Genomic DNA, 24427 nt, shown 5'->3' with positions numbered 1-24427 from the left:
TCCAGTACATTTCAACAGTAATTCAAAGTTATGTTTTCTGAAAGAATGAGTGTGGCTGTGTCCTTGCATGAGGACATAGTGAAGTTTTCTAAAGAATCATTCAGCTTGCTGTAGAAAAAAAACGGATATAAATACGTTTAAAATAAAACGGATTTTTGAATTTTGACCGCTTAATGACGTAGTTGCAAGTATCTACCAGCAGGAGAAACAAATCTTCTTGCACGTGGCCGCTGTTGTTATGGTTACGGATACGCTTCCGCAAACAAAACTGCCTCGCTTCTCTCCGGTTGAACTTGTCTTTCGGGGGGCTTTGTAAACTAGTTTTTAAGCATGAATTTGCAAGATAACGACGACCTCGAAAGATTTTTGAGGAATGTTGACCAAATGAGTAAGTGCCGTTTGTTTACAACTTATGTTTTTTGATTATAAAACGTCGTCTGACGTCAGTGCGGACAGGACGGGACTCTTTCAGTGTAACGTACTGGAATGAACAGATCACACGTTTCTTTGAATCATGAGCTAAATGTAATTTGGGAGTTAAAGAATATAAATATTTTTTGCTTTCTGATTGCAGATGAGTTGGTAAAAGAGTTCAGTTCCAGCGACGTGTATCGCAGGGAGAAAGCAATTGCGAAGGCAGATCAATTCATCTCATCCCTGGAGCAGAAGGAACCGTGTCAAACCAAAATCAATAAAACTGTTATAAACAAAAGTCCTTCATCTGAAAATTGTCCAGCGGTAACTTACAGGATTTGTAGTCTGTACTGGAAATAAAATATGAATGAATGAGTAAACACACACTTTTTTTAGCATTTTAAATTAAAAGTTCATGATTATATCAGTAATAAATTAAAATTAGTTACATGCTTTATGTTAATACCTAAATATTTTTTAAAATGTGAATAAGTTAAACTATATAGTTGTTTTCCTCTTTTTAGAACATCCAGTATGAATCGGGTCAAAATCCAGGTAGGTTTGTGTGTTGGAGTCTCTTATCTGTTCTTGGTTCAGGAGTTGACAAGACTTCTGTCTGTTGAATAATTTGCTTTCAAGCATAAAACTTGGATGTCTGCCCTTGAAGTCTTGCCAATGATTTATAAATCAATACAAACTAGCTCCCTTTCATCTTCACTTCTTGTCTTTTTATTATAAATCTTGCAACGGTTTGTTGTACCCTTCGATTTGTCAGAGATTTTCTTGAGGATATTAGAAAAAGATGCAGAGGAGAGAAGACTGAGAAGAAAGATGAAGGAAGAAAAAGCCAATGGTGGGTACGCTGAAGCCTGAGAGCGAAATGGGCAGTTTCTGTTTTCTGTGTGCTTTGTCAGTTTGTGACGTCTAGATTTGCTTTGTCCTCGTTTGACCCGCAGCGTTAAGGGAGCAGGGGAATGAGGCTTTCACTCAAGGTGACTACGAAACGGCTGTCAGGTTTTATACTGAAGGCTTGGAGCAGCTGCGTGACATGCAGGCTCTCTACACAAACAGAGCACAGGTACTTCCACGTTTCTTGTACAATAATCTGAAAAGTCCGTATCATAACTGCTATTCCTGTGAGACTGCTCCTCTTGTGATTTTATGGTCTCTTACGTTCATGTATTATGTAGGCCTTTATCAAGTTGAAGAGATATAAGGAGGCCATAAGTGACTGTGAGTGGGCTCTGAGGGTGAGTAAAACACTGGGAAAGAGATCAGAGAAGTGTCCTCTCATTTTTCAGTGTCAGCCGAAGCAAAAGTTTCTCATCCTAACTTTTTTTGGTGAGAGCAGCAGACTACATAGTACAGTGTCTATTGAACTGGATAGTTGTGCAGCTTTGGAAAATTGGGTTGAAGTTCCTTCTGAGCTGTTCGAAATAGTCTTTGCTTTTGGAAAGCTTTTAGAAAGTTAAATAAGAGTTATTTATGTATAAATACATATATCCATATGGTCTAATGGAAAATCCAATATGTTGTCTATTGGGCCAGTGACAAATAAGAGTGTCTAGGATAAAGAAAAGGAAAAATCTTTTAAAATGCCAGTGCTTCTGCATGCTGGTCATACTGTATGATTGTGATTTGGAAGACAAATAAGTACAAATTAAAAATTGTTATGCCCCCCAAAATATATCAAAATGAGCTTTAATTTAGATGATATATGTTTCATTATAGAAAAGTTGTAATAGATTGGGTAAAGTAATAATTTACGGTATTCTAGATTGGGACCAAATAAATCACATTACTGGTTCTAGTTTATTACTTTAATGCAATTCTCTGTTGTTTTCAAGTGGCCAGTGAATATATAAAACTTTTATTCACAGTGCAATGAGAAGTGTATTAAAGCGTATGTGCACATGGGAAAATCTCACCTAGCACTCAAGGATTTCAAACAGGTAAGTATCGTTCAGGAGAAGTCCTTCTGTCCTTTTATGTCTAAAGCTGGATTACATTTATATTTCTCACCTTATCTGAACTCTCTGACCTGTTACTTTTGCTTCACTTTTCAGTCCAGGATTTGCTATCAAAAAATTTTGGAGATAGAGCCGCAGCGTGAGACCATGGTCAAAGGTATGATCCAGAAATGCTGTGTGGATCTGAAGCAGGGTCAATATACTTTAGATCCATGCATTAGCACCAGAGTAGGATTAGCATTGTTTTTATTTTAGCATCCACTCTGTCTGTATATCTGCTTTTTAGTCAAGCATCTCTCAGAATAAACTGAATTCGCTTGTAGTTTTACATGAGTCTCTCTCACACGTTCCCTCTTTCTCGTCACATGCAGTTTTTAGAACATTAGTTGCTCATTTAATTTGATTTTGAACTTTTCACGCGGAATAATGGCATTATGCATTCCCATTCTATGCATTTTAATAGAATATTTCCACATGACTTTGCAAAAAAGAAATATGTTCATGAAGCAATCACATTACCTTGCATTACACTAGCTTATCTGAGACAAGTGGATTTGGAAGAGAATGCATCTCTCCAGGAAAAGGCAGCTTGGGAAGAGCTACAGGAGGGAACAGAGCAGGCCAGGACAGTACCAGAGCTGCTGAAGAAGCTCAACAGACCCAATGAGATCAGTCTTTACTACTGTGGTGGATTGGAGCTGGTCTCACAGGCTATTAAAGACTGTAAGTTCACATGATTAATTCAGAGTCCTTTGTTTATTTGAATCATATATATATACATATAGGATGAACAAATGTTTATGCCATCCTTAACCTCAGATCAGTGTGAAATATGCCTTCGGTTTACCCAGTGTTGTTCCAGAAACCAGGGCGATATTTCTTGCACTAGGGATCGATGCAGAGAGGAGAGAAGTGAGGAATTTTGTGCTGAGGGCTCATTGATTCTGCTCTGCTGCTCATTTGCAGTTCATGATGAGGAAACTAATCCTCATGATCAGCCACAGAGGACAGACAGTCCTATAGCAAGCACAAGCTCAAGGCTTTTAGATTTTGTTAGTGAATGTGTGCATTACCTTTTAGTTTGTTTTTGAATAATTCTGAACCTGTGTCAATATAAATTGATAAAATATACTATATATAAGGGACAACCTGATCTTGTTGCCATAAATCAAAAAATTCCCTTTACTCTGGTGAATATTTCTCAGGGGGGTGAGTTTATTTTTGAAACTCAATTTCATATGAACACAAACCTTAAAAGTACTGCCTACAGGAAAATTTTAATGGTATATTTAGAATGAAATAAAATCTAAAAGGTTGCACAAAGTATCAAACTGTTGTTTAGTAATACATTTATTTATACATTTTTAAAACATGTCAACTTGCCCTTATGTGACACACACACACACACACACACAAATTATTATTAAATTAATTATATTAAATTTCTATTAAATTCTACCCTTATTATATACAGTAATTGACTCTTTTCTGAATGTACACCAGCATTCAAAAGTTTGGGTCTGTAAGACTTTTTACTGTTTATGAAAGAAGCCTCTTCTAAAAACAGAATTTGATATTCTGTTTTCTATTTTAATATATTTTAAAATGTATTTCTGTGATGGCAAAGCTGAATTACAGTCTTCAGTGTCACATAATCCTTCAGAAACCATTCTATGCTGATCGGGTGCACGAAACATTCTTTTTCTTATCAATGTTGAAAAATGTTGTTGCTTTATACTTTTGTAAAATCCTTGATACATATTTTTCAGGATTCTTTAATAAATAGAAATTTAAAAAGAACAGCATTTATTTAAAAAAAAGTAATCTTTTGTAAGGCACCGTGTTTTTGTTTATACTGTACTTCATATTGATATAAACATACATTCATATCAAGGTAACTTGATAAAAACTACATGCTAAATCAAACTTTTAACTTTGAATTTGACTTCCCACTATGTACTGTACTGCAGTCCTTTCCAGCAGATATCCTCTATTAAAAAACTGTTTAAAGTATCAGAAGTATTCTACAAAGGTAAAATATGGGTCTGCACATTGTGCAACATAATCTTGAAAGAACTCCAAGACAGAAAGCTTTTTGCCAAATGTTTTGTGCAGGTAAGATACCTGGATAGCTCTTTGTAAACAAATTTCTATTATTTCCACAGAATAAACACTACCTTTGTACTCTCTTTTGCCCTTGAACAGAGTGTATTGTGTGTCTGAGTCTGGCTACTGTGATGTAGTGTTGATATATTGCTCTCACTACTCACCTACTAACACTGACCTTATCTGTTGTCCCTCACAGGTACTGGGCAGACATTTTTCAGATTAAACAATGGCTTCAGTATCATTAATGGCAATAACACCATAAGAAGGTAAGGTTGCTAAAGAAGAGAACCTGACAGTTTGTGGTCAGAATGTACTTTTCACATTTAAAATGGCTGATGTGGTGTAAAGGTCTCTATAAGATGTGTTTAATTTTGGGAAGATCTTACTGTAGTATCATAAAGTGCATGCATAATCCACGTATGATTAATTGCATCTTAACTTTCTCTCGTCTCTTATCATTTGTCTTGCTCCAAGCAAATATGCTATTAAAATGAATTGACTAATTTAAATGCATGTAAATAATCATGGTGTATAATCATGTCATACGTCGGAATTTAAGAATGTGCTGGTTGTTCTTTTTTATGCTGAATGAGGAATGGAGCTTTCAAACTTCAAAAAGGATGCAAAAGCAGATTGTTCTGTTTTTGGGCGAACTATCACTTTAACATTTTATGCTCGCTCTATGCATGACTGAAATGTATTTACTGTATCTCAGTTTTTTTCCTCTTCTGTATTTAGCTGTCTCTCACAGAATTCAAAAGATCCATATGCTGTTGATTTATGCTTGGCCATCGTCAAACTATGGAAGACAGTTTGCAGTGGAAATGGTAAGATGAAATGCAGCATGTGAATCTTATTCAAAGACCTTGAAAATGAAAGATGCTATTACTGAGGAAAAAATACTAATCCCATTTGCACATTCCTTTTTTTATACTCTTAAAAAGTCTCTCTTTGGAAAACTTTAAATGTATCGACACCATTTAATATGGCTCTGCTTTCTTAGATTTCTTATAAAGTAATGAGCATTCGTAAAAAAAAGTCCAAGTAGATATCAATTTATCCTGTTCTTTCCTGCTAGCAGTGAAATTGTTATTGCCTCCCACATTAAAAGTCTCTTTAGTAAGTAGTTTGTGCCCTTCAGTTATAATCTCATTAACTGGTCAACTAAATCTGCATTTGTCTTTATTAAACCTTCTCCATAATTGTGTTCCTTCCAGAGCTTAACCAACAGCTGTTGATGGAGTGTCCTGGTACTAGAGAACACATGGTCCAGCTGTTGGCTTCACCGGTACGTGAAATACAGAGGGAAAGCCTGGAATTGCTCAGCATGTACTCACAAACTCAGCACGGACGAAACGTGCTCATCGACAACCTGAATTCAAACCAGTATGTATTTTTTGTGTCATATTGAATGCATTGCATTGTAGTTTACAAAATGATGTGCAGTGAATTAATAATTTACAACATAACACATGAGGAGTCATTTAGACATGACTAATTATGTGAAACAAAATGGATTGGCATGCCACTTATGCTAAGACATACTGTCATGTTAATTTTATCATTTTTGATCAAGATTAAAGATAAAAGTATATGCTTAAAGCATAACTAATAATACTAATAAATCTACATTTCATTAATTGCTCAGCATTTATATACTTTAAAGATGCTCCATGCCTATATTGACAAATCTCTTAAAATGTAATGTCTTATGTTTTGTATGAACAGTAATTGTTTGCATTGCTTAATTATTTAAACAGCATAATTAATTCATTATATAAGTATGTTTAATAAAAAAAATATTTATATTGTTTTATATATTTATTTAAACACACTGTGATGTCAATTTTATATTAACCTTTTTATGCTTTTTCCAAAGCTAAGCAGGAGATAGATTTAAATGTGGTGTTCCTATGATATCTGTGATTCATCTCATTAGATATAGCATGCAGACACCTCCTGCTGTTATAGCATGTTTTATTAAAGTCCTTTTAACGAGCCTATAATGAATGTGATCTGTCCCCTGTAGAATGGCTGAGAACCTGATGAGCTGTGTTTGCCGCGATATGAGCTCTGCATTGGCGCTTACAGTTCTGGAGAACTTGGCCGCAGAAAACAAGTATGCACAATCAATATTTGCCCTTACCATATACGATGCCCTGTTTTCATGTGAGACACATTCAAATTCATTCAACTAAACAGCCCAGGTCCCTTGAGAACGCAAAGTCAACACATTTAAGAAAAAACCATCCATCACATTCACAAATCCCTCCATTTATCTCTGTGAAAGAGATCAGCCTCTCGTCGTTTCTAGTCATTCAACACCTTACAGATAGATTAAGGTGCTCTCGGTGACCAGGAGATGGAATTAAACAGCCACTTCATGCACAGAAAAAAATGAGGATGGCGTAACAGTTTGATAGATAGAAAAGTGTTCAGTGAATTCAAGCCGCTGTCTTGTTTCTAGATAAGGATGGGTATAGGCAGATTGGTCTTGTCTAGAGTTGTACACTGGGCGTCAGCTATATATGATTTGAAACCTTATAGTTCTGTTTGGATCAGCGACCACTGCATTATAACGCCTTTTTATCTTTTGCCCCTCTAGCTGTTTGTGCATTACTGTGAGAGGGTTATCTGAGGATTTAAGTCTGCTGAGCTTTTTTAAGTTAGTGGTTAGTTTCTTTATTTAATAATTTGTTGTTGCTGTTTGTCTTTTTCAGATTTAAGATTCAGTCAAGGGAGAACTTCACAGCAGTGTTTGCCTTTCCTCTTGAACATCTGCTGGTGATGTATTATGAAACATCATTCATAGTCATCCTTTTAATAATTATAATAATTTAAAGTATAATAGCGTATAATATTCAAATCAATAATACTTTATTGTCTGATGCCTCAGATATTTTCAGCAAAACAATTATAATTATATTATAAGATAAACCTTGTCTTGTTGATTCAAGATCCTTAATTAACTTGCACTACCATTTAAAAGATTGGGGTTGGTAAAATAAAAAAAATGTTTCTGAATGAAGTCGCTCTCCAAGACTACATTTATTTGATAACAAATAAAGTAAAAAAGCAATAGTATGTAATATTATTATTATTACAATTTAAATAACTTTTCTATTATAATATATTTTCAAATGTAATTTATAGCTGGGATGACAACGCTTTTTTTTAATTCCAGTCTTCAGTGTCAAATGATCCTTCAGAATTCATTCTAATATGCTGATTTGGTGCTGAAAAAAACAACAACTTTTTTTTTATTACTATCAATGTTAAAATAATTGTGCTGCTTAATATTTTTGTGTAAACGATGATGCATTTTTCAGGGTCCTTTGATGAATATAAAGTTAAAAACTAAAGCATTTATTTGAAATAGAAATTTTTGTATCGTTATAAAAGTTTGCCACTTTTGATAAATTGACCCCAAACTTTTTAATAATAGTGTATATAATTAAAATCGTCCACCTTTCAACTAATGCTGTTTTTCCAATGCACTTGTAGTCAAATATCATGACAGCCGACCACAAGACACTGGCTTCTGTGATTTCTGTGGTCGGGACCATGGCTCGAGATGATGTCATCAGTAAAAAGCTGGCAGGACATAGCGAATTTTGGAGATGCTCTCTCCAAACTATGGTAGGCTTGTAGACAATAACAACCAAGCTCCCAAATACTCTGACCTTGAACATTGTTGAATTATGTATGATGTTTTGCACTGTGAATTTTGATTCTGAGGGTTTGTTTCTAAGCTCCATTTTTCCTATCTTGTTGCATTAACTGTGAAACAGCCATTTCCCACAGATGCTAAAACTGCAAAAGGACATTAATTAAATTTCTGGCACTGTCAAGATAAAGCTTTGTTTTGGTTGCAGAAGCAGTGCATCGGCTGTGAATGTAAAAGTGTCCTCTACCCCCTCTTGGGCTTGATGATCAACTTAGCCTCAAATCCCTCTCAGGTTGTCCAGGTAAAGCAGGAGTTTAATATAGCAGGCTCTAGGCCAGCCCTCATCGGAAACATCAAGCACCTTTGTAGCCAAATGGCCCTGGATAGGCAGAAAGTTCTGTTAGCACTTTCTTCTCCGTATGTTGCAATCATGTCTGAAACACCAAAGGAAAATTGGAGAGAATGTTTTTTTTTGGCTCTCTTTTAACATACAGGAGCACGCTGTTCTGGCCAGCAGCAGGTGCTTGGACCTGCTGAGCGATTCCTCTGGAGGCGTCATCACAGTGAGTTGAATTCATTTTAGCAAGGCCAAAGCAAGCTTTAACCCAACCTCTGATGACTGGAGCCGGCAGAATGTTTGAACTGGAGATTTCTGCACATTAATTATTGAAATTTTCATCCTGCTGGATGTGGGTTGTTGTGGCACCCAGATATTAGCATCTCTAGAGCATCTCTACAAAACATTTACACATGCCTTCTACAGGATCAAAAATGGAAGTTCAGAGTATAAATATAAGGATGTCCTTGGATGGCTAGCATCCATGTCCTTAGATGGCTAACATCCCCAAGAGAAGGATTTTGCATGCACAGAAGTATTTACATAATGATTACCATGGCAGCCGCAGGCCCTAGCCTGGAGACTATGTAAATCTAGGTTGGTTCTACTGTAGGTTGCTTGCTTGGTTTTGCTGCCTTGGCACTTCATATCTCTTCAGTCAGGCTGTTTCTCAGAGTACTATTAAGGTGAAGGAACTTTGTCTTTGTCTCCATTTTATATACAGTATAATGGAACTGATTCCTTCTACCTCGTGGTGGACTTTTAGTGCTGTGATACCGCTTGAACTGCAATTTTGACAAGCTGCCACAAAATACATTGGCGTAACGCCCAATCTTTTTGAAATGACCTATCCATCCTGTTATGGTATCAAACATGTTATCTTGTTTTGTTTTGGCTTCAGAGAGCTGCAGGTTTGCTGAGCGTTCTCCTCCCGATGTCTCCTGATGCCACTCAAGAAGTTGTGCAAAACGGAATAGTGAAGAAGTTGCTGAAGATTCTGAAGGTAGAGCCTCTGTCAGGTTTTAGAATTCAGTATAGTGTCTTTAAGGAAATAAAGTCAAATTAAATTACTAGACAAAAGATATTTAAAATGGTAGGGATTATGCCCTTTAAATTGGTGAAAAGTCACTACTGAAAAGACCGTCTAAGCCTAGTTGAAAGTTCAACCTTGTTGACACATTACACTTTTACTACTGTATATTTCATAACCAGTGTATTATAATTTTTTACAGTCTTAAATTAGCCCAGAACCCATATTTCAATTTCCATTGAAAGTGGTGTAAAGCTACCTTTATTTATTTGTATGTTTATTCATTTAAATATGTATTTATTACCTGGTTTTATACTTTGCTGGACCTGAACGCCATGTTTGTTTGTTTGTTTGTTTATTATTATTATTTTTCATCTTTTGTTGCCAATTAAAGCCATTTATACCATATATATAATTTTACTACTGTCACATATGTTCTGTTTACATAGACTGTTTAGTGTTGTTCCTTTACCTAGTTTTCCTTAGTTTCCTTGATTCGTTTATTCTGCTCACCTGTGTCCTGTTAATTAAGTCATTTAGTTCCTTTCTTGTCTGTGTATTTAAGTTTCCTCCTTCGAGTTCCTTCGGTTGTTAATGTTGTTTGTTTTATGTTGATGTTACCCTGCGTGTTAGACCTTCCTTAACCTGTCTTAATTATTAATAAACAAATTAGTTTATCTTTTTTTTTTTTGCATTGTTTGCTACCATTATTTATATACTGTATTTATTATTATCTACCTGTCTGTCTGGCTGTTTGTCTGCTGTATTCTGGTGAACAAACACACAATGTGTAATGGAGGCGGCCACCAAAGTTAAATGCTTTAACCCTGTATAGCCTGGCATATTAAATAATATTTAGAAAAAATAAGGTATCTCTCTATCATTTGGTGCCAATGAAACTCTGTATTTCACAACCACAAATCAAAACAAAAAGCCTTTATGAAATTAGATCAATAGAAATGTTTACTTTTTTTAAATGCATTTTTATGTGATCCGTAAATCCCATAATACCCTGATCATATCAAACCAAATCCTGTATCAAATATAATTCATAAAATGTAATTGCGATACATATTTTAATATTCATTATTTATTTCTAAATATTGTTTAACATTTCAGGCTTTAATTTCAAGTTTAACACCATTAAAAATTCTTGTATTCTGGTGACCAGGTATATTGTTTTATTTCTCAGGAGAGTATTGCAGGTGCAATCGTAGAAGTTTAATTGAAATTTGCCTGTGTCTGTCCTTCTGTCCTGCCAGGTAGGAGGAGAGATGAGCTCCAGATACTCCATTAAAGCCCTGACATTCTGTACTGCCTCAATCCCACAGGCCTGTGAAGAGCTGGTAAAGCTTGACAAACGTGAGTTCTGAGAGTTAGGGAGGTAGAGGATTGGATTTAATAACGTTCTTAAGTTCTGTGGCTTCACAGTGACTTTGTGAAAGTTTCTGGGCGCTACGCACATTTATTCATTCAGGGCTGCACACTTTGAGAAAACTCCTGGGCAGTATTGACGAGTTGGTGGTAGGGAACGCAGCGTTGTGTATGGGCCATTGCTTAGAAGTGGATGGAGCTGCCGTTAGCCTCCTAGGCACAGACTGCGTGCAGTTGCTGCTACACCACGCCGCCAGAGATGCCAAGAGAGCAGCCATTCAGCAGAATGCAGCCATTACTCTTGGGAAGCTGTGCAAAATAGAGCCCAGGTATAATTGAGTTTGACTTGCCTTTTGCAGTCCCCTGTATTATACTGATTAACATTCATGCTGATGTACACAGCAGTGATACTTTGGGAAACATGAAGGTGAAAAGATAATGCCTCCCTATAATTAACCTCAACAAGACGATGAACTTCTTGAATGCATAATGAATTAAAAAACCTCAGATCGACAATTTAAGGATATAAACAAGGCATCCTAAATGAACTGATTCAGATATAAACATTTTTTTTTGTTGAATCTGAAATTAGTTTATAATCTTGTCTCGTTTTTGGACTGTTAATGAGCACTTTTAGAGATGTAAGAGTCTCTTTAAATATTTACCAATTGGGCCTTTATTCTTTTAATGACCTAAAGAACTCTTGAGTTTTTTCCCCCTTCATCTTTAATTTATAAAGTGTCCACAAGCTCAGATCTGAGAAAAGGAGTCAAAATCTTACGTCATTCATCTTTGATGAGCTTTCAACTTTTTTGAGGTAACGCTGCTCAGAGCACGAGCCTTTACAGAAAGATTTCAAACTTCAGTTTTCAGAGTACAGCCTTAAAAATACATTTTAGACAGAAAACAGTTGAGAATACAGACACTGTATTCGACACAGTCGAAGTGAAAAATAACCTAATTCTGTTGGTTTGATAGATCTCTGTTTTGATTTTTTTCAGGCACATGGAGAAACTCAGGGAGCTCCATGGTTTAGAAATCCTTCACTCCTGTGTAAGATTGATCACGTGAGCCGCTACCAGTCATTCAGTTCCTCAGTAAATGACCTCATAACTCAGGACCCGCACGCGCATGCACACACACACACACACACACACACACACAAGCGCAGATTGAATGCTGTCCTTTGCTTTACAGCTAAAGACGCTCTTAAGTGAGGTCACAAATTACTGTCATGCCTTAAGGCCTATCTTGATTAGGCAGCTGTTTCCTGTGTTCGTTTTAATTAGAGAGAATTCACACTGACATGTGACTGTGTTATCTGCTGTTGCTGAGAACATGTTGCCCTGGGACGATATTCGAAACATTTAAATTTCCTTTCATCCCCCTCATTGGGAGTGTGTTGTCTTGATTACATTTCGCTTTCTGTTTGATGGATTAATATTAGCTTTCATGTGTTAAATAAAAAAAGATTAATAAAACTGCATTTGAAAATAATTATAGTTAAAGCCTGCTCATCTTTGCAGACTTGAGAGCTTTAGAACATATTTTATGATGTAATAAGAAAAATAAATATTGTTACAATTCAAAAGAGTTTAGCAGATGTGAGTCTGACAGTGTAATCCAAGGTTTGGGACAGGATTTCACAAATATTTTATTTTAGAAGTATGCCTTTGAATTGATTCCATTGCTTAAAACTATTGTTCCATTGGTCACTCTGTTTGATGTTTTTTTTTAAATTATGTAATTTTTTTAGAAATGGCTAGAAAATGTAAATTCATATCATATAAATGACACATCACATTGTTGTAGCCTTTTGTTTGCAAGCTAACAGAATAGCCTACTACCTTAGCATCATGCTAACTGGTTAAGAAAGGCTCTTTTGATTAGATTAGAGCAAAGAACGGTGCTTAAATATATCCCAAACTGCTCTGTGCAAGATGACATTATTCTATGGAATGAGATCTTGCATTACATTTCCATGTGATTTCAGACTAATTAGTCACATGGCATTTAAGACTCTGTTGACTGGTTCAAAAACAATTGAATTGAGACCTAAGTGACCATGTGCATAGATGGTATTACAAATGTTCTTTATCCAGACACATAAAAAGCAGGGATCGAGGCAGAGAGCTTTCTGTGATTGGCTGTTTCTGAATGAAAAAGAAAAAGTTTTTTTTTTTTTTCTGTTTATAGAGCCAAGTGATTTCTCAAGACACCTTTTTTCAGTGATATCTGCCATGTAGTAGGAAAAATGTAAAGAATCGCTTATGGTGCCTTTTTACAGTACATTTAAAATGTATTCATTTAGCAGACACTTTTATCCAAAGCAACTTACTAAGTAAGACAGCAAAGCAATTCATCATAAGGAGCAAAAACACGAGAAGTGCTAACACAGGGTTGCCAACTCTCACGCATCTGGTGTGACACTCACGCTTGGACTTCAGCGTGAGATTGATGCTGAAAGCGTGAGTGTCACGCCAGATGCGTGAGAGTTGGCAACCTTGGCTAACAATACAAAGCCTCAAACGTTGTCTAGAGTAGTAGTTTGTAGAACAGGCAGGGTTTTAAGAAATAGAGAAACCATAGACTTTTTTCTAAAGAGTCAGCAGGATATGGTCAAGTGCTCACAGAAGAAATACATTTTTAGCCATATAAATAACATTCATATATTCTTATAGTAAAGACAGAACCAGCCCCCCAAAGACATTTGCCTTTGAACTTTCCAGCAATTGAACAGTGGTGCAGATAAATACAATTTCTACCCAACGTAGTTCTTGGCACACATATACGTTATTGACCATGAGTGGATTACACTAAGCTTTAATCTTTCTGTCAGAGGAATTGTGTAAACTCACCTGAAGATGAATTGACATGAAAAAAAAGTACAAACTCTTTTAATAAGACTTTCTACTCTGTATTTAAGTCTTATCTGAATCTGTTTAATAATGGATGACTTGAATACTACCTTCTCAAAGCAGCTCACGCATGCCGAGGTGAGCATGAAAAATTATATGAGGGATTCTACTGACACAGAAATCCGCTTTTGTTCACGTGTCAGTAATCTAATCTACTTATAAATGACTAGAGAACAAGGTAAAGCTCACAGAAGGCTCCTGCAGAGAGTGTAGTGTGAGCTCTGTTGGATAATATCCTGTGTAGTGCATCTCAGTAGAAATTCATTATGGTTTTATGTATGTGTAGCTTATAAGAAACAAAGAGAGAAGATTAATTATGTGGATTGGTTTAATATTTTTCATTTTTGGACTCAAAGGTATGTACACTAAGTTTTTCCTTAATAGCTACCAATATAGCACAATTAAGTGTTTTTCTAACCAGCGGTAAATATCATAAGACATGATTGGTTTAAGGATATTAAAGTTCAAAAAACTATAGTTGTAGTATTAATGCTTGTAATTATTATGGCTGTACTAATTTTAGTTTAAATAAAATAAAATAAAAATATATATATATTGTTTTGTATTAAGTATTGTTAATTAAATATTTAATGTGCTTATATATTATTATTACTAAATTAGCATGTTATTTAAATATATAATATATGTAGTACCACAAATATTTATTACAAAATTATTACTTAATTATATCATAATTCATTTTAGGTAATGAAAGTATTATAAAAATTATAATATACATTGTAAATGAATTAAATTAGAATTTAAAAGTTATATAATATCATAGTTAATTCTGTATATAATTATACATTATGCAATTTATAATTTTATATATAATTTTTTGTTGATATTTTTACATAAAAATATATCTGTTTAATTTTGAGACATTTCACCCACCAACGTACAAACTTTCAAAAAATATAATAATATATTTATATTATAATAATATTATAATATATTAAATACATTATACTAATGTATTTAATTGTGATATAAGAGCACAATGATAAGTAATTGGTAATTAGTAATTAGGTGTTATAGGCCTGTCCTTATGGGTGCAATTCTGTAGAAATTCTGTAGAAATGTTCTGTTCAGTGTAAGAAACTTATTCACAGATTTCTTAATTTCCCATGCTTAAAAAAAAAAAATATATATATATATATATATATATATATATATATATATATATATATATATAAAAGCTGTCACTAGGGCGATACACTTTTTTTTCTTTTGCTTACCAATAATTGCATATTAATACCTTTTGAAAGGGTGCTTCCCCGGTGACAGCATTTGTACAATTTGTACAATTTTTTCTCTGAGAGTGTGCAACATATTACACATTTGTGTTCATAAAAAGGACTAAATTATTAATTATGGCAAATGTTGCAACTCGCTTAGCTGTATTATGATATGGAACAATCCTTATGCATCCAATAATTTTTACTGCAACCATCTATTTTTTGTTTTAATGGCTCTCGAATTATATACTATAGACATTTATGTGTATTTTATGAGGCATCTCCCAAGCCAAATTGCAACTCTGCTTTTTTCAGTGAGCGCTAAGGAGGAGAATCTGCAAGTCTTACAGTCCCTGCAAACCGAGAGAGCAACCTTCATAACAATTATGCCATTAGAAGAGCTAAACAGCTCAAATGACAACGGTGAAAAAATTTCCACTGAAAGCCCTACTCTCCTGACTATAGCTGTAATCAGTTCTCCAGGGACAGATTTGTTCCATACGCCACATCAGATGCAGCACTCAAGTACAGTAAATGCAACCACAACCACCCATTAAGATGCAATTACCTCAAATGTGCCGAGATTTATCTTAGCTTATAGTACAGGTTCATGTTCAACAGGTAAGGGTAGCATTGCAGCGAAACCGTTTCAGTCTGATGGAGACCTCTCATTGAGCTCCAATGATGAGGAGAGACTTCATCCCTCAGTTGAGGCTGAATTTGAGACAATGATGAATGACACCATGATGCCTGCCTCTCGTCTGTACAGAGGCAGGGAAAAGATCTCTGCGGTTTTTTCACGCTTTGCTTGAAAGCAAGAATCAAAGAGTCTTGGAGTCTATTACTCCGTCACCCGCAAATGGCATTCCCATGGTATCGGCCTCTGATCCAGCAGTAATCGATAACCTTGGGGATTCAAACGAGAGCGTGGAAAGAAGGGGCGAAAACAAGACTGTAAATTGGACTCTAGAGTCATTTGGAGCTGATGACCCTCTGAATCGTGCTGAAGAGGTTTCTTTGAAGAAGAACCATTCAACCATTATGCATTTTACAGTTTTGCTGGGTACAGGGCTTTTAACCACTGAGCTTGGTAAAAATCCAAGAAATGGATCTGAGCATGAGCCAAAAGACCAGAAGAATCAGCTTTAACAAAGTTCACTAATCCTTAATACTCAATTACAAGTGAAATCAACCAGCCAAGTAATAGTTAATAAAATGGCAGAAAGCAGCAAAAATCCTAGGACCAATGAACCAAAAACCTTTTGGGTGTCACTAAAGCACCAAGACTCAATGTTTTTATTCTCCTCTTCAAAGTGATCCCTGCTAAGATTCCAGATGCAACCACGCTGAATTATTTTTCAAACATGGTAACTGCTGCTGGCAAAATACACGTGACAAAACAATTTGTGGCCTCCTGGTTGATATCTGACTCCGGACTCCGTGCAAAGAATTGTCTCAGCAAGGGACAGACTAAAAAGCAAATCGATTTTTCACACCAAATCAAGTAAAAAGCGTCAAATTTAACCAACACTCCAAACCTCACCAACAAATTTCCTTCATAGTCAGAATAAAAGTGACTTTTCTTTGGCTACTCAAACCTTTGAATCTTTTCTAAAACCTTCCCATCTTCGTACCAAAGAAGCCAAAACATCTAATATTTCTGTGATGAAAAAACGTAACAGAATGGATCATTTCCCAGTTTGGCTAAGTCAAAAAGTGCTGTAGTGAGAAATCAACTACAGCAAGTAATAAACCAGTGTTCATGAAACAGACTCAAAGTTTACTTGCGGCTCCCTGAACCATTTTACCTCAAGAAGATACTTCAAAACACCTCAATCAGTTTGACGAATTATCTACAGCGGCGCCTCTTCCACCTCTGACAAAGCTTAAGAATGTGTTTCATGCCTTCAAAGTGAACGTTCATCAGCCTCGGCAGCTTCTAAATCATTTTCCCTCAGAGAGATTAAAGCCTTTGTATCAGTTCAAGCTCCTGAATCGATTCCACCTTTGTTTACATATACAACTGTGAAGAGATTCACAAATATAGAAGACTTTTCTAAATTTGACTACGAACCATAACCAAGAGCACAGTGCATCACAAAAAGCATCATTCATCATATCCAAGAGGCCAAACATGAACTCAAGCAGATTAACAAGACACAAAATAGTAAATACAACCACAGTCAACTAAAGCATGCCACAATTTACCATTCCCCAACACATCAAACTCCTAACAGCTACATATCCACAATAAAGACCTTCATTACAACAACTATGTTTTTAAAATCCCAGGTGTCTTTTGCCAATATCTCCCTGTTCTCTCGTGCAGTTCAACAAAAGAAGTCCTTGCTGCTGCCAACAACTTTCGGTAAGTCACAAAATACAGTGACAACAGATGGCAGAGTTCTTACAAAACTTTTGTCTATCTCTAAGAAAAGTATTAGTGAAAACGCCTTATTAAATCACTTGATGACAACTGGAAAGATTGGTTTGCCATTAGACAACAAACAACAATTTCTTATAAACTCGACTGTGAGATTTATTTTTTATTTTTTTTTGCAGCTATACAGTTAGCAGTATCCCATCAGTCCAGCAGCTCATTGAAGTTCATACTGGAGAGGAATTCCTCACAGAAACACCACAATCACAATTTGGACTTCAGATTGAGTCATACTTAAAGAAGAGAGATGGCACAGTTAAACCAACAATTCTGAAACACCATGATCAGAGACGTCATTCAGTTGTAGGCATGAATCATACCTCGTTCATGTCAATTTAAAAAAAAGATTTGTTTCAATCCCAATTCACACTACTGTTTCCCCTGTTGCTCTCTTAAATACAGAGTTTAAAATACATTTGACCTGTCAGTATCTATTGAGAAAACACTGACACAGACAATGGGACCTGACATTCACAAAGATTCACTTCATATGTTTGTAAATGTATCAGATGTTAAATTGCATCCTTGGAACATGACATCCAGCCCAATTTCTGGCATCAGTAGGCATACAACAGCTGCAGCACGACCAGAAGGGGCCTTAAACATGTCACCCCTTGAGTCATTCACTGGAACAACTTCAGCAACTTTCATTTAGCATCTTATTCAAATGCAGAATGTTTTGCATAAAGAGCATGTGACCTTAACTGAAAACTAGACTGAGTTTTTCTCAACAGTAAATGAGCATTCACGAATGACACAATAAAACTTTCCTTCTGATGAAATGTCCAGCTCAGACGCAGCAGAAGATGTGCAAAAACACCTTGGGCGGACTGTGCAGTCTGCTGTTACTGGGAAAATGTTCTCTCCTGTTGTCCACACAGATTTGAGTTTCTGAAGTACAGAGACACAATCGCTCCCCAAAGGTTCATTACAGTCCAGGGAAGGGAGTGAAGATATTTCACATGGTACCACTCCATTTGCTGAAAGTGACTCAGGGGTATCTGCTGGGTTTGTGTCAGACCTGCCAGAGATAAACAAGAAGAGGAGGATTATATCACCCGATTCTAATTCTGTCAGCGGGTAATGACACAGAACTTAAATCATTTTTTATGTGGAAAACAAGCAATTTTATTAGCATGTGTGTAGTGCTACATCAGTCAGCAGCGATAGATAGATAGATAGATAGATAGATAGATAGATAGATAGATATTTCATTTGAGTGATATATCAATAAAGAAGTAGGCTATGTCTGCTACTGTTGTGGATGGAATGATACTTTAGCTTTATGTTACTTTGTTTGTTTATTATTTGTATACCACATTTAAAAGCAACTCATGACATAACAACATGACATAAACAAACAAGATCATCAGCTATACACCAGTTATCTCACATCAAATGCACGGGCAAATAAGTGCCCTCTTAAAAGTGTTTTGTAATGATGTACAACATCTAATTTCCAGTGGCAGGTTATTCCAGAGACAAGGTGCTGCAATCAAAAAGGTATGGTCTCCTTTGGATTTTATAGGGACCTTTAATACATTTTTTTGAGATTACCTCATGGCCATCTCGGAGAATAAAACTGGATCATGGTCGAAATACATTCAGGTGCTAGAACATGCATGTCTTTAAAAACAAAGTAAAACCTTAAAGGGATAGTTCACCCAAATAGCAAAATTATGTAATTAATAACTTACCCTCATGTTGTTCCAAACCCGTAAGACCCCCGTTTATCTTTGGAACACAGTTTAAGATATTTTAGATTTAATCAGAGAGCTCTCAGTCCCTCCATTGAAACTGTGTGTACGGTATACTGTCCATGTCCCGAAAGGTAAGAAAAACATCATCAAAGTAGTCCATGTGACATCAGAGGGTCAGTTAGAATTTTTCTGAAGCATCGAAAATACATTTTGGTCCAAAAATAGCAAAAACTATTCAGCATTGTCTTCTCTTCTGTGTCTGTTGTGAGAGACAGTTCAAAACAAAGCAGTTTGTGATATCCGGTTCACGAACGAATCATTCGATGTAACCGGATCTTCTTGAACCAGTTCACCAAATCGAACTGAATCGATTGAAACGTTTCGCGTCTCCAATACGCATTAATCCACAAATGACTTAAGCTGTTAACTTTTTTAATGTGGCTGACATTCCCTCTGAGTTAAAACAAACCAATCCTGGAGTAATTCATTTACTCAAACAGTACACTGACTGAACTGCTGTGAAGAGAGAACTGAAGATGAACACCGAGCCGAGCCAGATAATGAACAAAAGATTGACTCGTTCTCAAGTCAAGAACCGTTTCTGTCAGACGCGTCCGATTCGAGAACCGAGGAGCTGAAGAACCGATGAACCGTTTTCTTCAACCGGTTTATTGACTCGAACTGTCCAAAAGAAGTACTGGTGATCCGAAAACCGGTTCTTGACTCGTGAACGAGTCAGTCTATTGTTCGTTATCTGGCTCGCCTCTGTGTTCATCTTCAGTTCTCTCTTCACAGCAGTTTAGTCAGTGTACTGTTTGAGTAAATGAATTACTTATTTTTTTTTTTAACTCAGAGGGAGTGTGAGCCACATTAAAAAAGTTAATGGAGACGGGAACCGTTTAAAACGATTCAGTTAAAAAGATCCAGTTACATCGAATGATTCATTCGCGAACCGGATATCACAAACTGCTTTATTTGAACTCTCTCTCACAACAGACACGGAAGAGAAGACAATGCTGAATAAAGGGACCAAATGTTTTTTTTGGACCAAAATGTATTTTCGATGCTACAAAAAAATTCTAACTGACCCTCTGATGTCACATGGACTACTTTGATGATGTTTTCTTACCTTTCTGGACATGGACAGTATACCGTACACACAGCTTCAATGGAGGGACTGAGAGCTCTAGGACTAAATCTAAAATATCTTAAACTGTGTTCCAAAGATAAACGGGGGTCTTACGGGTTTGGAACAACATGAGGGTAAGTTATTAATGACATCATTTTGCTATTTGGGTGAACTAACCCTTTAAATTCAACTCTAAGATTAACCGGCAGCCAATGCAATGAAGTTAGCACTGGGGCAGGTCAGCAGTCTGGTTGCTGCATTTTGTAATACTTGAATTCAACAGATCAGTGAGAATCCCCAAATATGACAAATTACAGTAATCAAATCTTGACATAATAAAAGCATTTATAACATGCTTAAATTTATAACATGCAGAATTATTATTTTTGCTATATTTTTTAACTGTAAATATCCCGCCTTTACCACCGAGTTCACTTGCTTATCAAATTTAAGCTCTGAATCGAAGACCATTTTCTGGTTTCTTTCTTTCGTTCATGCAGATTTGAGACAATAAGACCTAGACCGGTTAACACATGTGAGAACGGTATAATAGAACCAAATATTAGGCATTCTGTTTTAGCCTCATTTAACTGTAAAAAGTTCTGTGCCATCCATAAGTTAATCTCATATTAGCAAGTCATCAAATTACCTAACTCTGCACGATCACCTGCATTCAGTTGAAGTTGTGCGTCGTCTGCATAAAAATGGTATGCAACATTGTATTTCCAAAAAATAGAACCAAGCGGAAGCATATATAGATAAAATAAAATGGGCCACAAAAATTGACCTTTGGGAACCCCACAAACAAAAGCTGCAGAATAAGAAAAGAAATTGCCCAACTAAACTATAGAACTTATATCCTTTAAATAAGAGCAAAACCATTTGAGAGCATTTCCCCGAATGCCAACCCATTGACTTAATTGATTTAAAAGGATGTCATGATCAATTGTATCAAATGCTGCCGTAAGGTCAAAAAGAATCAAAATGGCACCCTGAATCGTTAACGAGCATCAAGAAATTGTGTACTTTTTAAAGGGCGGTCTCTGTACAATATTTTGATTTAAAACCAGACTGAAATTGATACAGAACTGAATATTTATTTAAGAATGATATGAGCTATGTCAGGATTGGACCTGTTGTCGTGTGGTCGGAGTCTCCCTCACCTCTGCCTCCAGCCTTTGAGGCCCGGACTCCGCCTCTGCCTGTAGTCACAGTCGCTCCAACTTGGCTCCTAGCTCCCTCACCTCCACCGTCAACCATTGATCCATCAGCTCTACTGGGCTCCCTCATTTCTCCGGCTCCGCCTTGGTCAGGGGTTGACCCGCCATCATCTCTGGACTCCTCTCCACTGGCTGCACCTAGTCACTCCGTCCCACCAGCTCCATTGGGCTCCCTCCTCCCGCCAGCTCTACTTTGGTCCTCAGTCACTCTGGCTACACCGCGGATCTCTGGATCTCCGCCTCCGTCTCAAGCTCCTACCCCACCTGCTCTGTCACCATTGGTTGGACCCCTGTAGTTGGTGGCCATTCCTCCTCTATGGCTCCTCCCACCGTCGGCTTCACCTTGGGCCGCCGTTATGGCTGTGGCCTGGGTCCAGCTGGACTCCTCCTGCTCCAAGCTCCTCCTGTCTCCTCCCTGGTTCCTCCCTCCATCGTATCTGTCTGCCGGCCCCCTCCTGGGGGTCCGTCCTCCACCGGAGCATCCTCCCAAGCTCCCACCTATGCCTCATCCTGTTGTTGCCTACGGTGCAAGGACGAAACTTCCGGGAGGGGGCCAAAATGTCAGGATTTGACCTATTGTCATGTGTGTCAGGTCCTGTTTTTCCTTATTTGGTCAGTTTCCTGTCCTTGTTTAGTTTGATTATAATTGATTCCCTGCACCTGTCTGTTCCTCGTTATCCAGCCTTTATAAGCCAGTATCCTTTCTGTTCAGTTTTGTTGGGTCTACCAGTTCCATACGTGCGTCTTCCTCCTGGTCTCCCTGTTGGAATAAATAAAGACTATTTCGATTATCCTTGGCTCTGTGTTCCTTCCGGCAGCGTAGTATGACAAGATGATGATAAACAGCCTTCTATAATATTTTGGATAAAAAAGGGAGCTTTAGGAAAACCAAAAAATAAAATCAAGTCCAATGTATGCCCACAGCTATGAGTGAGCTCCAAAACAGACTGCATAAGACTGAATGAGTCTACAAGATCTTTAAATTCTTTAACCAATGGTTTTTCAGGGCAAAATCACCCAATATTTACTTTATGTTACTGAATAAACTTTAACTTCACAAGTACAGATACGATCTATAGAGATGCCAGCAGGGTGATGAACTGTAGTCAACTTGATTAATTTTCAGTGCACTTTATTGGATTTTGACCGTCTGATTGTCTTCTTCCAGTCTGGCGCAAATCTCAGATGATATCTGCGGCACTGGCAACTACACAACAGAGATGAGTCTGAACTTGGAGAGAGACATCATGCCTGGAGATCTCATCCCTGCCCTCGGAAATCTACGAGTAGTCATCAGTCTGAAAACAAATAACAGCCAGGTGAACCTAGAGATAAAATCCTGCTGCCTCTCTCCCAACGCCAGACTTGATGAATTTAACACCACCTGCTGCATTTTTTGCAGGTAATGCCTCTCAAGTTATTTTAGATTAACTGAAATCACATGGTGTCCTTGAACCAGGCCACATTTCACATTATGTTGCCAGATCAACTACATGTTCCGAGCATGGCTGGATTATACAGATCCATTCTCCCTCGTTTTTAGGTGAAAGTTTAATACATAAGCATTCGTTCCTGTTTATATGATTATATGATTACATTCCCTCAAACTGTTTAACTTGAGAAAGCTATATCCTGGGCAAAGCATGTCCCTATATCGAGCTGAAAGTTTTGTTGCTAGAGCAGTACAGTAAACTGCTGATGTCTGTGTCCCTGCTGGTATGTGAAGTATTCACTTTCTCAGCTCTGTTGCCAATAGCACATTGACACTAATATCCAGAGACAGTTTACTACGTTCAGTAGATTTATGTACTAAATGTACTGTAAAGGAAACAGGTCAATTTAGCTCAAAGGGAATCATTTAAGATTTTAAAGGGAATTTGAACAGAATCACTGTTTCACGGCTGATCACTGAGACGCCCTGCGTTTCAGTGAACGAGCCGTTTAACATCAAATCTGCGCTGGATATTAATATCCAAAGTATAGTGAAAACACTATCAATTAGCACAGTAACAGGATCGGCAGTTTAAGACATTAACTTGTAAGCACAAAACACAAGATACTTATCTTTTCAATATGAATAAGGCTTTATTAGATAAATCTAAGACATATAAACTAATCTAACATATTAGTTAACTTAACTAATCTAACGCACTCAGACATTCATACAAGTTGCAGGAAGATCGAAAGTTAGGGAAGGATGAGTTTAAGAGAATGGAAATATGGAATCCCACGTTTACAGCAATAGTTAAATTGCATAGACATGAACAACCATCAATCACTTAATTAACCCTCGCATTGAGTTAAAATTATATTAGATACACCAGCACAAATGTCTGAAGGTACATTGCCTGTGTAAAGTGGTCACTGATTGGCTGGAAGTTAAAAAGCTAGATTTTATGGTGTCTCGGCCTGTTGGCCACACCTCAAATGTTGTCTTGACCAATCAGATATTGTCTTGGCTCGGGGACATCATAAATCATATGTTTATCTTACCAAGCATGTGGTCCAAATTTTCCCGCTCTTGTAGGGTATAATTTTGGACATGATTCTTATAACACGAATATGATACATTTGATAAATATTTGATTGTCAGGACTAATTCAAGCAAACAGTTTCCATCACAAACATACCAAACATGATTATGAATCCTTAAGTTATCCCATAGTTATTAAAAGACATACACAATAAGTGATTAAAAGTGTTTGGGTTACATATAAATGAATATGGAGTTAAGCGATGGACTGATGGACTGATTCATTTAGAAGTCTTTTTGAGTTCATTCTGGTCCATATATATGTACAAAAGACAGTTTATGTGCCATTCTCCTGACAAAGACTTCTGTGGAGACCAGTGGTTCAAAGCCCCTTCCCCCTTAGGAATT

At 36.7% G+C, this 24427-nt stretch overlaps 1 protein-coding gene across 3 annotated transcripts; it reads left to right on the top strand.

Annotated features, from left to right (window-relative positions):
* The first annotated feature begins 231 nt into the window (after nt 1-231).
* Nucleotides 232-23019, top strand: LOC132122768 (tetratricopeptide repeat protein 12-like). Of its 3 annotated transcripts, XM_059533157.1 has the most exons (22): nt 233-388; nt 575-738; nt 939-969; nt 1190-1267; nt 1371-1492; nt 1605-1664; nt 2295-2366; nt 2481-2541; nt 2919-3107; nt 4690-4759; nt 5232-5320; nt 5711-5879; nt 6523-6612; nt 7214-7277; nt 7998-8132; nt 8369-8461; nt 8655-8723; nt 9399-9500; nt 10790-10889; nt 11005-11230; nt 11903-11954; nt 22715-22968. In XM_059533157.1, the coding sequence occupies exons 1-22, from the start codon at nt 331-333 to the stop codon at nt 22733-22735; spliced, it is 2115 nt and encodes a 704-aa protein (XP_059389140.1). In that variant the 5' UTR covers nt 233-330; the 3' UTR covers nt 22736-22968. The 3 variants fall into 3 exon arrangements, with proteins under 3 accessions (XP_059389138.1, XP_059389137.1, XP_059389140.1); XM_059533155.1 differs by having other exon boundaries at nt 232-388; nt 2295-2541; nt 8372-8461; nt 22715-23019; XM_059533154.1 differs by having other exon boundaries at nt 232-388; nt 2295-2541; nt 22715-23003.
* The last annotated feature ends 1408 nt before the right edge of the window (nt 23020-24427 follow it).

The sequence above is a fragment of the Carassius carassius genome, chromosome 41 (assembly GCF_963082965.1).
Source record: "Carassius carassius chromosome 41, fCarCar2.1, whole genome shotgun sequence".
Classification (NCBI taxonomy): domain Eukaryota; kingdom Metazoa; phylum Chordata; class Actinopteri; order Cypriniformes; family Cyprinidae; genus Carassius; species Carassius carassius.
Note: the sequence above shows the minus strand (reverse complement) of the source record. Positions and strands in the feature narration are given on the sequence as shown.

Excerpts from the sequence above, each read along its gene's own strand:
- LOC132122768 (XM_059533154.1), top strand. The coding sequence starts at position 331 with ATGAATTTGCAAGATAACGACGACCTCGAAAGATTTTTGAGGAATGTT. Across the intron at positions 7,278-7,997 it reads TTCCTCTTGAACATCTGCTG|TCAAATATCATGACAGCCGA; the intron begins GTGATGTATTAT and ends ATGCACTTGTAG. Across the intron at positions 10,890-11,004 it reads GCTGGTAAAGCTTGACAAAC|GGCTGCACACTTTGAGAAAA; the intron begins GTGAGTTCTGAG and ends TTATTCATTCAG.